We start from the raw sequence: 16,968 nt of genomic DNA, 5'->3' as shown, positions 1-16,968 counted from the left end.
ATGGGAGCGTCTTAAGTGCAAATACCAAAATTTGAAGTATTAAATAAAACTGATTTTTTTTTTTTGTCTTGGGGGAAAAAAAATCCCTGTGATTATCTTTGTGAGAAGAATCTTAAAGTTGGAATTGGCACCAATTTGGCCAATGTGACCAAATTACTTTTATTGGGTTTTAAAATTCTATTTCTTAATGTAAAGAAATTTTGAGTGTTTTATATTTTTTTGTATGTGCACACATATACATAGTCTTGGTTGGTCTGAAAAAAGTGACACAAGAAAATGTATTCTCTTAGACCCCTGGAAAAAGAAAAAACAGGAATTCCAGTTCTGAGTCATGGATTGTAATATAGGACCATTGACTAAATAAACGAGATGATTCTGGACAGGCTCGTAAAACTTTACTCTCTAATTTATTAAATATAATTTTAAAATTTTGATTAGTCTTCACAAGCATATTTTTAAATATATTTTTAAATAGCTCTTAATTTTTTAAGCTAAATTAATAAGATTTATTTTTCTAACCTTTTCTGTGTATTAACATATTTAATCTTCAGAACAGCCTTAAAGTAGAATACCATAATTGTCACTTTACAGATGAAGAAACTGAGGCACAATGATGTTAATTTGTCCAAGGTCATATAGAGAAAGGGACTCCTTGGGGTGCCTGGGTGGCTCAGTAAGTTAAGTGTCTGCCTACGGCTCAGGTCGTGATCCCAGGGTCTTGGGATCGAGCCTCCCACCCCAAAGCAGGCTCCCTGCTCAGCAGGGAGTCTGCTGCTCCCTCTCCTTCTGCCCCGCCCTCCTCCTCCCCCTTCCCACTCATGCTTATGGTCTCTCTCTCTCTCTCTGTCGAATAAAATAAAATCTTTTAAAAAAAAGAGAGAAAGGGACTCCGCTGGGATTTAAATCCAGGAGTGCACCCTTTTCACCACTATATTATTGGTATTGACTTTAGCACCAGTTTAAAATACGCCACAATTTAATCTCTGGTAGATAGCTAATAATAACTTTATCATAAATGCAGTAAATAAGCATGTTGTTAGAAGGCGCTACTTTCAGTTACTGATGGAAAAGACTTTGGTTTATTTGTGGTACATGGAAGTAAGACAGTTTGGACATAGGAAGCAAAATACTTAGCTTTTTGCCAACTACTTTGAAAGTTAATAGTAAAAACAGTTTGACACAGTGCCAAATCAATGACAAACTAATTTTTTTTGCCCCCTTCCAAAAAAGACTAGACTATAATGAATACTTAAGTTTGTATCAAAATGTGAATTAATTTATTTTAATTAATGTTTTAACATGCAGTAATCTTGCAAATAAGGACTGTTTTTTCCCCAACCTATTAACATGTTTTACCAGCTGATCTTTTTCCTTTGTCTGTGCATACATATACAGAGTCTTGGCTTGTTGAAAAAAGAAGTAATAGAAGGTAAATAGAAGACTTCTCTTTTAATAATTCCTTGGAATCAATTAAAATTCACTTTAATTAACAGATGAATGCTTATTTATAAGCAATTGTGTGCATAGATCTGCATGAATTATGTCAGATTGATAAAGATTTCTTAGTTGACTTCCAAAAGTTCCTTGTTCTTTGAATATGCAGATGATATTAACAGTGAACAAACTTGTAAGAGTTAGACATATTACAGAGATACTCTAACCAGAAGAACAGTTTCCACCAAATCCTTAATTTTCCTAATGTAAACAAATTAATAAAAGGCTTTGTTGCTAAGTCTTTCTTTTGTAGGCAAGTATTTTCTTTTCAGTGAATTGGTATGTTGCTGGGATTGGGTAAACATCAATGTAGAGTTGCTAGTGGCAGTTTAATTAGGTTTTTTTTAAGTGATTCAGGCTTGTGAGCTACATTTTCTATAAATTTAAATGTGCTGTTAATCTCTTGTGAAGATTTGGGGCACCTGGGTGGCTCAGTTGGTTAAACGACTGCCTTAGGCTCAGGTCATGATCCTGGAGTCCCAGGATAGAGTCCCGCATCGGGCTCCTTGCTCAGCAGGGAGTCTGCTTCTCCCTCAGGCCCTCCCCCCTCTCTGCTCTCTCTCTCTCTCTCTCTCATTCTCTCTCTCTCAAATAAATAAAATCTTTAAAAATGATAATAATAACCTCTTGTGAAGATTATCCATCCCAAGTTGCAGGTTTTTCCTCTTCTAGAGACCCCTTTAAAAAGTCTTTGTTCATGTGGTTAAAGAGTATTGCATCTATCCTGTCAAACAGTTATTTGTGCACAAAACAAATGAGTAAGTGAGAACTTAGAATGCTGTCATTAGGGCAGAATTCATGTTGGTTTATTCTAAGCAGTAAGAAAGTGTTTTATGTGCTAAGCACTTGACTCTTCCTACTGCTCTGGGTAGTTGGGGGGGTAGGCTCTAAAAGGAGGAAGACTGACTCAAGCTGTCATTGATCCCTTACTCATTATACCAGTAGTGGTAAATTTTCTTTTCACCTGTGCTACGATTATCCTTTCTTGGTAGAGGATTCATTACTGGTCTCTAAAATCTGGAGTACTCCAGGGCTGTATTTCATGAACGTAGAACACTAGTTGTGCAAGATATTGATAGGTGTAAAATAGGAAAAGAAAAAGGTTTGTAGGCAAACCTACAAACGTAACCATGTTACGTTAAGATATGGTTAAGATATATTCAGTAGACCTCTTTACCGTAACACTACCCAGAACTATCAGTGTGCTAATGTGCATTACGAATCTCAAGATGAGGATAAAGCATCTGGTGTTTTTTAAAGGTTTCCTTCCTTCCTTTTTTTTTTTTTTTTTTTTTTAAACAAAAGAGAAAGTCACTGGGCAGGAAGCCCTTTGGGAAACGCTATTCCAGACTAGGCTTTTTTAACCTTAGCCCTATCAACTTTTGGGACTGGACCGTTCTTTATTGTGGGGCTTCCTGTGCATTGTAGCATGTTTATCAGCATTTCTTGGCTTTACGTTACTAGATACCAGTAACACCCTTCCTTCCCTCTGAGTTGTGACCATCAAAAATGGCACTAGACATTGCCAGATGTCCTCCAGGGGACAAAAATGTGGCTGAGAACCACTGTCTGGATTAATATTGCAATATTCCAGGGAGTTAGAGGGTACATTAACAATTCCTATCTCAGATTTTCCTTTTAATGAGGAAGAAACAATGGTCTAGAAAGTGGAAGCACAGATTAAGAAGGTTCAGTACATTCAACCGTAATAAACTTTCTGGGTCCACTTTATACCCTGGCCTGATTTTTTAAATGTACTTGGAGAATTTAATGCAAAAAGTAACTTCAAACTTTGCAGAAAATTATGCGGCAGAGACAAAAACATATTTTTTGTAAAAAGAGTAGCCCAGATATTTAAACTGATATACTTATGAAGATATTGATTACACATTTCTAAATCTTTTTTTTTTTTTATGTTTTTTATGCAGGGCTATTTTCTTCTTTTTGAGTCTATGTTAGATTCTGTCCTTTATGCGAAGAACAAATACTTGGCAAAAGGAGGATCGGGTGAGTAAAAATTCTAGTTTTAATAATGTAATTTTAGTTTGGCAGAACCAAGTGAACCTTTGGATTTCAAATAAACTATGTGACAGAGAAAATTCCCAATAGAAATGAAAGATGTTTCCATTAGATGAAGCTTGAAGATAGTTGTTTACTATACTGTTGATAGTAGAACATTATAGAAGATATGCAGGACTTCAAGTTAATGGTATCTCAAGAATGCTTTTTATAAAAATACTAGTGGTAGGACTAGCTCTGGAAGCTCTTTGCTGTTGAAATCAAAATCTAACAAACTCCTTTTGATTTTTAATGCTTATGACATTTAGTCTTTTTTTTTTTTTTCCAATAGAGTATTTCATACTAGGTTGGATATTACCTACTTTACTGAACAATTTTCCATGACTTCACTAAATATATAAACCTGTCATCTCTGTGATTTAATGAGAACATGTAAAAAGTGATTGGTTTCTACTAAGTTTATGAAGTGCAGCATACCCAATCAGTATTTTTATACTAGACATACTGGATTTTTTTATCAGTATTTTTATTAGATCGCAATAAATTTGGAAAGCTTTCTCATATTAATTCTGTATACTCTAAATGAGAGTATGTTTTGAGAATGTGTTTTTATAAGCCTTCTGCTATGAACAGTTATATACAAACAGTCCTTTTCAAGGCAGGGATTATGTTTTGTCCATCTTTTACTCTTGAACAAGCTCTACTGCTCCTGGAACATAGATAGAGCATCATGTAAGTTTATTTAATCAAATCATTAAAACTGAATTGAATAGCATCTGTCTCCCTTCATTCACCTCTCCCTGAACCTTCACTTTCTCAAAGCTTCAAGATCAACAAATGGTTTCTGTGGTCAGAGTATAGTTGTTAAAATTGTTATGTAAAGGGGCGCCTGGGTGGCTCAGTTGGTTAAGCGTCTGCCTTCAGTTCAGGTCATGGTCTCAGGGTCCTGGAATCAAGCTCTGCTCAGTGGGGAGTTTGCTTCTCCCTCTCGCTCTGCCGCTTCCCTTCCCTTCCCTCCCCTCCCCTCCTCTCATGCTCTCTCTCTGTCTGTCTCAAATAGATAAATAAAATCTAAAATCTGGAAAATTATTATTTTAAAAAAATAGATGAAAATTGGACATTTTGAACTAGTAACATAAAGCACTTGATCGTAGTTATGCCTCCTGCCCATTCATATTCTGTGAAATCACTTTGGCAATTATGGTACAGTAAAAATCAGTGAGGCCAAAACATAAAGCACAGAAAATTCTCCAGTACAATAGAATTCTTTAATAATAGCTTTTAAATGGTTTGCCTATCTTTTTCAAAATACTTTCATTTATTTTATCACTATATTTTCTGCAAGCATTTCAAGATGTATTACTGATCTCTGACATGAACCTGGCTAGAATTTTTAGATATACTTTACCCTGCAAAAATTGGCTATATCTTTCTATAGTTGCAGTGGCTTTTTTAAAATGACTGTTATACTTAATGACTGAAACTAATTATTACCTACCATTTGTTGATTGTCTACTAGCTGCCAGAAACTATACTTTTATTTATATTATTACATGTCTAATCCTCACAACAGCCCTTTGAATTTTAGAAACAAAGGTGTCCTAGAGGACACATATTAAGTGGTCAAGCCTTGACTATTTTTTTTTAAAGACTGAGATCTGCCAGTTCCAATATTCGTGTTCTTTTCAACATCCCTTTTTGTTCCCTACTAAAGTGCACTTTATTGAATCTGATTCTTGCCTTGAAGTTCTAGGGAAGATTCAGGAAACTGTTTCCATACCTCCCTGAATGGTATTCATCGATCTTACTGAAGGACTGACAGCAACTTAATACATTTAAATTGAACTCCTGATGAAATTCATTAAGAACTTACAGCATGAAAATAATGAAGTTATAGTTGATTAAACAGTAGCAGAGTATTTCCCATCATCAGGGATGTAGTGGAGGCTCCTAAGTCTAGTTCTTTTCGTATTTTTATGTACCTAATATTAGCACTGAGGTAATCTGGAGGCATATTGAAGAGAGGTCAGCATTTAACTGCCTAGGCTGTGCTATTGAATGTTGCTTGTTAACAGAATTAAGAGAAAAGAAGGCAAAGTCAGAAATGAGTAACATGAAGTAGACTATTTAGCTTATTTTGTATTTGAGTATGCCTGATGAATATCTCCAATCATCTAGGTGCTCGTTCTTCTATTACAAAGCAAATTTTTCTTTATGTTTTTCTAAAAGAAAGATTTACTAAGCAATTAGTGCAATGATTTTAGAAGAATGATTGAATTATGAGAGAGGGAAAATATTAAAGATTCTTATAAACATGAAGGGACCACAACTGATATTTTCCCATGAATTTAGGTTCAATTTATGTCTCACTATATATACAGTGGTATGGAGGAAGTCCTTTATAAAACACAGTCAGCCGAAGTATTTCTTCTCCCTGTTATCACCAAGCAAATTCTGCAGTATTTTGGAGGTACTCATTTACTGCTATTACTACTAAAAATATAATTTTATAAAGTTAATGAAAATGTATTTACTAAAGATTGCTTCTATTTTTAGCTAAGATTTATAAAGCACTAGTTGTGTCAGGAACTGTAGTGTTTTACATTCAGCTAGGCTATAGATAAAGAGGAAAACTAAGGAAATGATTTGCTGTGGGCGGGGGAATGGGTTAAATACCCAGTGGGTATAAGGAGGGGCACTTGTGATGAGCACGGGGTGTTGTATGTAAGTGATAAGTCACTAAATTCTACACCTGAAACTAATATTGCATTGTATGTTAGCTAGCTGGAATTTAAATTAAAAATTGGGGGGAAAGAAAGATATGCTGTGACCTATGCATATTTTTACAACTAGAATTAAGACAAAAACAAATGTATGTTTTAGGATGACTACATAGAATGTATGTATTTAATACCCTAACAATGTCAAATACTGTATTTTACAAAAATTGGAAAGAGAATGCAGGAGGAAGGTAGGAAGAAGTGTATATACTTGAGTTGCATTATCTTTAATAGCAGGAATTCATGGACTCTCATTTAAAGGTGACAAATCAAGTAATAGAATTGTAAGCACATTTAGCACTACAGAGTTAATATTAAAATAATACTATTGATTAAATTTAGTGGGTGAAGCTTGTGGTGAGAGATTCTGTCTATATCTTGATTATGGTGGTGATTACATGACTGTATGTGTTTATCAAATCATATAGAACACTACACCGAAAAAGCCAAAAAGAGCGAGTTTTATTATTGCGTGTAAATTATACCTTAATGAAAGTGACATTTAAAAAAAGTGAAGTACCATTTCCCACCTTGAAGTCAATTGGACTACGACATGGTTTGATTTCTAACTCCCAAAAAATATATTAAAGCTGTGTACTAACTCTGTGCCCACCTCTGTATTTGCTGTTAGTATCATCAATACATCTACCTTTTGAGTTAAAAAAAAAAAAATGATGAAAAAAAGAGAAGGGGAGGAATAAAGAAATATACTAATTTTATCATTGTTCATGATAGGAAATTAATAAATAGTGTTGAAAAGGTATTCTATAATGTAATTACAAAGTTAGCTACTAAAACAAAAACACAAAACTTCCTAAATATAAGAACTAATATTTAGGAAAAAGTCAAAAAGACCATGTAGTGAACTGCTTAAAAACAAAAGAAAACAGAAACTACAAATGCAAAAAAGATAACATAAAATGGTAGAGTATGATCAAAAAATGTTTTTCATATCCATCAATGTAAATGGGTTAAACTCACCTATTCAGAGAAAACGAATTTCAGTTTGGATCACCAAAAAAACCCCAATTTTGTGTACTTATAGAGGCACATCTAAAACAAAATTATTTGGAAAAGTTAAAAGGATGAAAAAAGATAGTTAAGTTAAGCAAATCCCCTCAAAATGAAAGTAGAAGTCATGGTGTTACTGATACCAGGCAAGAGAGAATTGGAGCAAAATGTTATATAATCAATCATATGAGTAGGGCTTAGAGCTAAGGTATAAAATCATGCCCATATTCATAGATACTCAAAAGGTTTTTGACAAAATACAATTTACATTCTTGATTTTTTTTAATGAGAAAATATGAATAATCACACTGGCTTATAATGGTAAAGTATATTTATCTCAAGTGAAAATCTGTATCATGTTTAATGGGGAAATACTAAAAACATTTCCTCTATAGTCAAAACAGGATTTGGATGGCCACTATTACACCATTATTTAATATTTTACCAGAGGTACTAGTCAGTGCTATTAGAAAAGAGAAAGAACATAGAAGATAAATCAAGAAGGAGAGAAAACTAATTCTATTTGTAGATTCTCTGATTCAAACCTAGGCACTTCAAGTGAATCAACTGAAAAATGGTAACAAATAATAAAATAATTTAGTACATTATTGAACTACAAAATAACATCATTAGAAATAAGCAAAACTTACATGCCAGCAGCTTTACTACTAAAAGAAGGAAGATAAATAAATGGAAAGATAGATGTTCTTGGAAAAGGAGAATCAGTGCCATAAGGATATTGATTTTCCCAAAATTAATTTAAAATTTAGTGTAATCCAAAACCATTGACATTTGTTGAAGATAGATGATAAGTACATGAGAGTTAATTATGCTCTTTTGTTTTTGTGTGTATTTGATACTTTTATAGGATAAATTTTATAAAATTGTAATTCCAACAAACAGGTTTGGTGTTTTTAATTAGGATTTTTAAATTTTTTGGTAGTAATGGCAAGGAAAACTGAGAAGGGCACTGGCAGGGGGAGCAGGGAATAGGAAGGCTAGTGCTACCAAATTTAAAACATTACAGAGCCTCAATAATTAAAGCAATGTTCTTGAATGGACAGATAAATTGAACAGAATTGAGAATCCTGGTATAAACCAAGTAATATATGGTATATCATATAATTTACTGTAGTAAATTATGTTGAGACAGTTAGGTAGCCCTCTGTCTTAAAAAAAAAGAAAACATAGGGGCTCCTGGGTGGCTCAGTAGGTTAAGTCATGATCTCAGGGTCCTGGGATTGAGCCCTGAGTCTCCTTGTGTCAAGCTCCCTGCTCAGCAGGGAGTCTGTTTCTCCCTCTCCCTTTGCTGCTCCCCTGCTTGTGCGTGCTTGCTCTCTCTGTCAAATAAATAAATAAAATACTTTTTAAAAAAGAAAACACAAATTATAAAGTAAAAAATCCACACAGTGTAAATATTACATGAGTCAAGATTAAGTGCAAAAAAAAAGGATAAAAATACTGGAAGGAGGGGTGCCTGGGTGGCTCAGTCGGTTAAGTGGCTGCTTTCGGCTCAGGTCATGATCCCAGGGTCCTGGGATCGAGCCCTACGTCGGGCTCCCTGCTCGGTGGAGAGTCTGCTTCTCCCTCTCTCTCTGCCTGCCTCTCTGCCTACTTGTGCTCTCTCTCTCTCTCCGTCAAATAAATAAATAAAATCTTTAAAAAAAAAAAAATACTGAAAGGAGACATATAAAGTTGGGAAGGGAAGCTTTTTAAATAAGAACTTAGATTCAGAGGCCTTTATTGAAAGAAAGATTGATAAATTTGATTATATAAATAAATTTCTAAATGACAGCATATGCCATATGCAAAGTCACACAAGAAAGTACAGACTGAAAAAATTTTCAATTCCTGTCACCAACAAAAAGCTAATCCCCTTAACACTTAAATAGATCCTACAAATAAGACCACAAACCCAATAGAAAATTGGGCAAAGAATTGAATGGCAGCTCACAGAAAAGGAATACAGATGACTCTTAAAAATGTGCTCAGTCTCGGGGCGCCTGGGTGGCTCAGTCGTTAAGCGTCTGCCTTCAGCTCAGGTCATGATCCCAGGGTCCTGGGATCGAGCCCCGCATCGGGCTCCCTGCTCAGTGGGAAGCCTGCTTCTCCCTCTCCCACTCCCCCTGCTTGTGTTCCCTCACTCACTGTCTCTGTCTCTGTCAAATAAATAAATAAAATCTTTAAAAAAAAAAAAAAAAAATGTGCTCAGTCTCTGCCCTATTCAGAAAAATGTCCAATCTGAGGAATCTTTGTCTTACTCAAGGTTGCACTGAATACTCCTGTGTTTTTCTTGAAGTTATAGCTTTGACATTTAGGTCTATGGTTCATTTCAAATTAATTTTTGTCTGTGGCGTGAGGTAAGGATAGATGTTAATATGTTCTAGCACTCTTTCTTTGTTGAAATGATTATCCTTTCCCATAAATTGCTTGGCATCTTTGTTGAAAATTAATTGACCATATATGTGTGGGTATGTTTTTGTATGTATTCTGTTCATTTGATCTGTAAGTCTCTTTTTTCATCAATACCATACTAATTATTTACTGTAATTTGCTTTGGCAGTTTGGTCCTTGTGTGTGTGTCTGTGTGTGTGGTTTTTTATCTTACCAGTTTTGAATCTGTCAGTCTATCGATTTTAAAAAGATTGCTAGAATTATGATAGGATTGGCTTGAATGAGTAGATCAACTTGAGAGTAATTAGCATCTTAACAATGTTGTCTTCCAAACCATAAACACAATATACCTTTTCATTTTTTAAAGTCTTTAATTTCTCTTGGCATTATTTTGTAATTTGCAATTTAGAGATTTTGCACATTTTCTGTTAAGTTTATTCTTTTTAAAAAATCTTATTTGAGTTCATCTAAAACTAATGATGTAATGTATGGGGATTAACATAAGAATTAAAAAAAAATCTTATTTGAGAGAGAGTGTGTGTGATGTGTGCGCACGAGCGGGGCGGGGGGGGTGGTATCTCAAGCCGACTCTGCACTGAGCACGGAGCTCTTCACAGGGCTCAATCTCACGACCCTGAAATCATGACCTGTGCTGAAATCAAGAGTCGGACGCTCAGCCAACTGAGCCACCCAGGCAGGCGCCTGCCCCTGTTAAGTTTATTCTTAAGTATGTAAATTTTTTTGTCATTTTTACAAGTGGAAATTTTTAAATTTCATTTTTCTGTTGTCTACTACTAGTACAAAAATACAATTGATTTTTGCTTATTAACCTTGTATCTTATGACCTTGCTAAGTTTACTTGATAGTTCTAGTAGTTGTTTTATAAATTCCTTAGGCTTTTCTATGTGACCAGTCATGTTGTTTGCAAATACAGACAGTTTTTTACTTCTACCATTCCATACTTTCTACCTTTAATTTGTGGGGTGGGAGGTGCTATAACTCTCTGAATAAAATAGGAAACCAGTCCATTGAGATATAAATAAATAAACGAGGGGCGCCTGGGTAGCTCAGTCGTTGAGCATCTGCCTTCGGCTCGGGCTATGATCCCAGGGTCCTGGGATCGAGCCTCGCATCGGGCTCCCTGCTCCGCTGGAAGCCTGCTTCTCCCTCTCCCATTCCCCTGCTTGTGTTCCCTCTCTCACTGTGTCTCTCTCTGTCAAATAAATAAATAAAATCTTGGGGCGCCTGGGTGGCTCAGTTGGTTGAGCGACTGCCTTCAGCTCAGGTCATGATCCTGGAGTCCCTGGATCGAGTCCTGCATCGGGCTCCCTGCTCGGCAGGGAGTCTGCTTCTCCCTCTGACCCTCCCCCCTCTCATGTGCTCGCTCTCTCTCATTCTCTCTCTCTCAAATAAATAAATAAAATCTTTAAAAAATAAATAAATAAAATCTTTAAAATAATAAATGAATGAATGAATGAATAATCTGAAAGTTTGATTAAGAATGGAATATTTACCTAGTTTCAAAGAACCTCCCCACAAAATAGCTACCAATTACAAAAAGAGTAAATTTCAGTGTAGAAGCATGGCAGTCTCCACCTTCATCAAGTAATCAGGGTTGACATTCTCAGGAATGGGTCAGATTAAAATTGTGGTCTGATAAGAGCATATAGAAATAATTCATTTCTTTGAAACTTCCTCAGAACTGGTAATAGTTTTGTAAAATCATAATTGTTGCATAGAACATTTAGGAGGTCATCGTAGGAGATATCTTCTTCCATATTAGTAGAAAAGAATGTTTTTACTGCCTTTCATCACAAGCAAAATGAAAGATTTTTCTCCCTCACAAAACTAGACTCACATTTCTTCTGGGGTTCTTCAGAATATACATCTTTGAGTTGTAATTATCAAGATTATGAAGTTGAGGACTATGTCCAGTACAATGCACAATTACCAAGGCCGTCAGTTCCTAACTTACTGTTTCCTGATCTTGACAGACCATCATAATCACTGGGGCCTTTTGTTAAAAATATGGATGTTTGGGCCCCACATCGGATCCTTTTGAACCAAAATGTAGGGGGAGAGTCCTATTTTAAGAATTTATTTATTTGTTTGTTTTAGAATTTATTTGAAATATATATTTTCCTTAGTATCACTCGAGGTTATTGTCAGAAGAAATAGAAATCTACCTTGGCTATTCAACAGAGTAGGACTTTATTAAAAAGTAGGTAGGGTAGGTTATTAGGTTTTTGTGAGAACTAGAAAACCAGGCTGGAAGGTTATGCAGCCAGGAATAATGTTTAAAATTATGTTACAGGCCCGGTTTAGAAGTAATACCACTACCCTAATATTGGCACTAGCTGACATATTACATTGCTGATCTTACCAAACAGTAGGCATTGCTACCTCTGAGAAGTAGCCAGAATTTTAGGTGCTTATCATTCATTTGTGGACATAGGTCATATGTGCATGCCTAACCTACAAGGGAGAGAGGGAAAGCAAGCTTCTGTCATTTTCAGCCTCCATAGAGGCTGGCAGGCCCTGCCTTGTAACATAGAGAATTTCACAAATAGTTCAGAAGGGGGCAGCTAAATAGAGTGGCAGATATATAGGTATATATGCTTCACCAATAGTTCTGTCTCTCTCCACAGTTTTGCATTGGAATTTGCATTGGAAACCTGATCTATGCTAATAAGAAATTGCCTCTGTTATAAAGTCCCCATTTGCTTCTATACCTTCCTAGCTATACTTTATGTGGAAAGCTGGACTGTACAGCTTACTCACTGCTCCCTCATTTCTACTTGGTTGCTTTCTTTTTTAGTGTTTCTTTTTGCACCATGATCTCCTTCCTTAACTCAGCTGGAGTAAGTAAAGCTGAATGTTTCCATTTTCCTCACTTTGCTCTGAAATTTTATTAATCTCCAATCTTTCTCAACCCCTTTCACCTTCCTCTTTCTCTTTCAACAAGTGCCCGTTTACCTTGGGAAAATGGGGTTCCTCTTTCCCTTTCTTCCATTTGAAAAGCATAAAATGTAGCATCATGCATAATGGAAAGCATATAGATTTTGCAAGTAGACCTTATGTTGAATCCCTGCTTTGTCAGATAACTAGTTAATCTAGTTAGCTGATTAAGACTGGTAATTTGGGCAAGGTACTTTACTGCTACCAACTTCAGTTTTCTTATCTGTAAAAGGATTATAATCTAGCTTTATAGAATCAAAATCATTAAATGGGATGCTTGAAATGAAGTGGTTGCTCAAAAAGGTTAATTCCCCTCCTGAGTTACATCTGGTAAACTATAGATTTACAGTGAAGTGAGCTATAGCTAGCAAAATGAGATTAGTGTTAGGTTTATACCTTATAAAAGTATTGAAATGAATTTAAGCATCACGCTATTAAGACTTGACTTTCACATAGTTCAACTCAGGGTAATCACCCACTGCTTGTGGTTCATAGTGCTTGGAGATTTCCTTTAGTATTTCCATAATTCACTGTCTACTTTCTTGTCTTCAAATCTGTGTTTTTCACATTTGTTATTTTTGTTTTGTTCAGTGATGTTGCAGTAGTATCATTTTCTACTGTTTTTCAATACATAATTTTTCAGTGTATATTGCAGCTAGCTAAGCTGGGCCTAGTCACTATTTATAAGTTAATGGTGGGAAAATGTTTCCAATTTCCAAATAAGAATTAATTTTTTAAGATATCCTTATTATATAAACTGGAAATTGAGGGGCACCTGGGTGGCTAAGTCGTTGAACGTCTGCCTTTGGCTCAGGTCATGATCCCAGGGTCCTGGGCTCGAGCCCCGTATCGGGCTTCCTGCTCGGTGGGAAGCCTGCTTCTCCCTCTCCCACTTCCCCTGCTTGTGTTCCCTCTCTTGCTGTGTCTCTCTCTGTCAAATAAATAAATAAAATCTTAAATAAATAAATAAATTGGAAATTGATTTTTAAGCTTATTCAACTTCAGAATTTTTGCTGAAGTTATACATATACATATTTATACATATCAATCATTGATATGTATAAATTGATTGATATTTATACATATCAATCATTTTGTCATTGACTGTTAGTTTACTAAAATCTTTCCTCCATATTGTTAACGTGTATTGTGAAAAGAATAGTTTATTTTGACTTATTATCTCCTTTTGTTCTAAACCTTTTTACTCTCTGGTTATTTATATACATGCAGTGATGCCAGTACTTACTAGAAATTGTTTCTTTATGCATCTCAGTTTTACCCTTTAGTGTCCCAAAGTTTGTGAGGCATTTCTAAGGGATAAAGGATTTCCCATCTTTATTCACCATGTGAGCTGTTCTAGTGACAAATGAATTCTGGGCAGTGAATCGAGAAGGACACAGATGTCAAAGCCATGAATTTATAAATGGTTTGTTAAGAGGGTGCTTTGTCCAATCAGCGCTTTGTTAATTTCACCTACAAGAAGGTATAATTATTCAATTATGCTTCTATCTGACAAAAATCAAATGACAAATGTGTCAGAATGTGAAGGTAAAGGGTTAGTCAAGATTCTGGCAGGTGGCCCAAAATCTTAGCCAGCTGTGAGGAGGTGGATATGGAACTAAACTGACCTGTAACACTGATTACAGGTCCTTTATGAATATTCATACGTCTTACTAACAAAGATAAAAAATAATTTCATTTCTAAATGCTAGCAAATAAAGAAACCATAATTTTCTGTATCTTTGTGAAATATAATTACCTTGAAAAATATACCTCAACACTAGAAAAAGTAAAGTCATATTTCTCTGTTTGTTTCTTCTTACCAAAATATTTTTAAAGTTTTTTAAATTTATTTTAGTAAATTATAGTTTTTCCTTGTGAAAAAGTTATCCTTATTTCTTGGTAATATTACTAGTATGTCATAGTGCTTGATACAGAGCCAGAGGTCAGCAAACTTTTTCTACAAAAACCAGACAACAAATATTTTCAGCTTTGTAAGCCCTCCCGTCTCTGTTCCAACTACTCAGCTTTGCCTCTAGAACACAGTGCAGCCATAACCGTAGGTAAATAAATGAGAGTAGCAGTGTTCCAGTTAAACTGTTCACAGAAATAGTAGGGGGCTGAATCTGAACCATGGGCCATTGTTTGCCAGCCCCTGATATAGGGACTAATGATATTTTAAATTTTTCACTAAGATTTTTAATAATATCTGAAATAAAAGAACTCTGAGCCGTGTTAAGTAACTTGAATGTCTGTGCACTACAAGACTCAGAGGGATATTCAGTTTCCCATAGACTATGGTGTGAATGGCACTCCCCGAAGTAGTACAATATGGTGGCTCTGATAATGACCTCCCTCATCCATTTCTCCCACATCTATATCAGGGGTATCTGTATCTGGCTTGCTGCCTGTTTTTGTAGATAAAGTTTTCTTGGAACATAGCCAAGCTCATTTATTTACATATTGTCTGTAGCTGGTTTCACAGTTCTAGCAGCAAAGATAAATAGTTTCAACAAAGACCATATGGCCCACAAAACCAGAAATAGTTACTTTACAGAAAATGTTTGCTGATCCCTGATCTGTACCCTAACTATATTCCTTTTTAAGGATGGAGTTACAGGGCAAAATGTGGGACACTTGTATGATTGCCTTACTAAGTCCAACAAAAGATATATAAAGAAGTTGCCAAATATCTAAAGTTACTTTAGAATTCTGTTTCTGCTTCAGTGTTTCTCATCTAAGGATCTGGTTCAAGAAACTAAACATGCTTCCCTGTAGCTTATGCTCTGCTGGTTCAGCATAGTCAGCAACAAATCAGATACCTTGAAGAATTTGTATTAGTCAGGAATTTAAACACAGTCAAGAGACTTACCGTGTGTATGTGGAAGAGGAGGACTGTAGAAGTAACTCAACGGTCCATGGTAGCCCCGTACCCAGTACTCTAGCCCAGTGCAGCTATCACATCTGCCTCACATGCCCCCTTAGGGAGGACTTGAGAAACTTCTTATCAGTGGCATAGCACCAAGTAGTTTTTCTGGGTATCTCAAACGTCAGGCTTGAAAGGAGCAATTGCTTTAATGCCAACAGATCTTATCATGGGCTTTATTAGGAAGATAAGTTAGTGCTGCTGTCATTGAATAATAAATTCCTAAGGCTGTGGATAGAAACAAAGTTTGGCAGAAGGGGAGGCTCACTTCTCTGCTGTTTAAAGACTAGTTAATCATGGAATTATTTCTTTTGTGCATTTCTTTGGTACATATGTACTTGTTTTCAGTTTATTGATATAGGAAAATGTGATTTCTACTTTAATTCATGAATCCCCTGAATTTTATTTGAAGGACAAAGTTAATTTTGTTATTTATTTGTCAGAGAAAAATATTTTTTTAATTTATTTATTTGAGAGAGAGTGCACAGTGAGCGAGAGAGAACACAAGTGGAGGGGGGGAAGGGCAGAGGGAGAGAGAGAAGCAGGCTCCCCGATAAGCAGGGAACCTGATGTGGGGCTATGTCCCAGGATCCCTTGTTCATGACCTGAGCCAAAGGCAGACGCTTAACCAACTGAGCCACCCAGGCACCCCCAATATTATTTTTTTTTTAATTTGGTGCTATACAGACTTTTTACCCTTGTTATTAGAATAGTTTCTTCCTGAATCACTCTCTTCTGTCACCTCTCTTAATACTTACTCTCCTGGTTTTCTTCTTGCTTTGGTGGCCCCAGCTTCTCAGCCATTTATTATCAACCTCCTTCCCTTCTACACATCCCTTAAATTCTGGTACTCATTATGTACTCTCCCTAGATGAACTCATGAGCTCCCGTAACTTACATTTCCATTCATATGATCATCATCCCAAATTTATATCTTGAACCCAGATCATCTCTTAAATTTCAGTCCTGTTTATTCAGCTGCTTATTGGATATTTTTACCCATTTGTCCCATAAGCACTGAACTCTTTTGTTCCTCTTGACTCTGCCCTTATTTATTCTCTAATGTAAGGGTTAATACCAAGATCTGCCCCACTGCGGAAGCTAAAAACTTGTCCATGACTCTTCCCTCTTCATTACCTCCACAGCCAGCCAATCCTGTGAGTTCTTCCTCCTAACTATCCCTTGAACAATGTGGGAGTTAGGGGCATCACCTGCCCCACCCCCTATGTGGTCAAAAATCTATTTTAACCACCCCCCCCCAAACTTAACTACTAATAGCCTACTGTTGACTGGGAGCCTTACCAATAACATAAACAGTTGATTAACACGTTTTGTATGTTATATGTATTATATACTGTATTCTTACAATAAAGTAAGCTAGAGAAA

The 16,968-nt window shown here is 35.8% G+C and overlaps 1 protein-coding gene across 1 annotated transcript in view; it reads left to right on the top strand.

The window, feature by feature from the left end:
• The window catches only part of PRMT3 (protein arginine methyltransferase 3), a 131,066-nt gene that overhangs the window by 62,537 nt on the left and 51,561 nt on the right, over positions 1 to 16,968 (top strand). Inside the window, exon 11 of the mRNA XM_021685855.2 lies at positions 3,423 to 3,501. Coding sequence (XP_021541530.1) covers positions 3,423 to 3,501 — 79 coding nt within the window. The remainder of the gene's footprint in view (positions 1 to 3,422; positions 3,502 to 16,968) is intronic.

This window comes from Neomonachus schauinslandi, chromosome 11 (genome assembly GCF_002201575.2).
Source record: "Neomonachus schauinslandi chromosome 11, ASM220157v2, whole genome shotgun sequence".
Taxonomy (NCBI): domain Eukaryota; kingdom Metazoa; phylum Chordata; class Mammalia; order Carnivora; family Phocidae; genus Neomonachus; species Neomonachus schauinslandi.
This window is presented reverse-complemented; position numbering and strand designations above follow the sequence as displayed.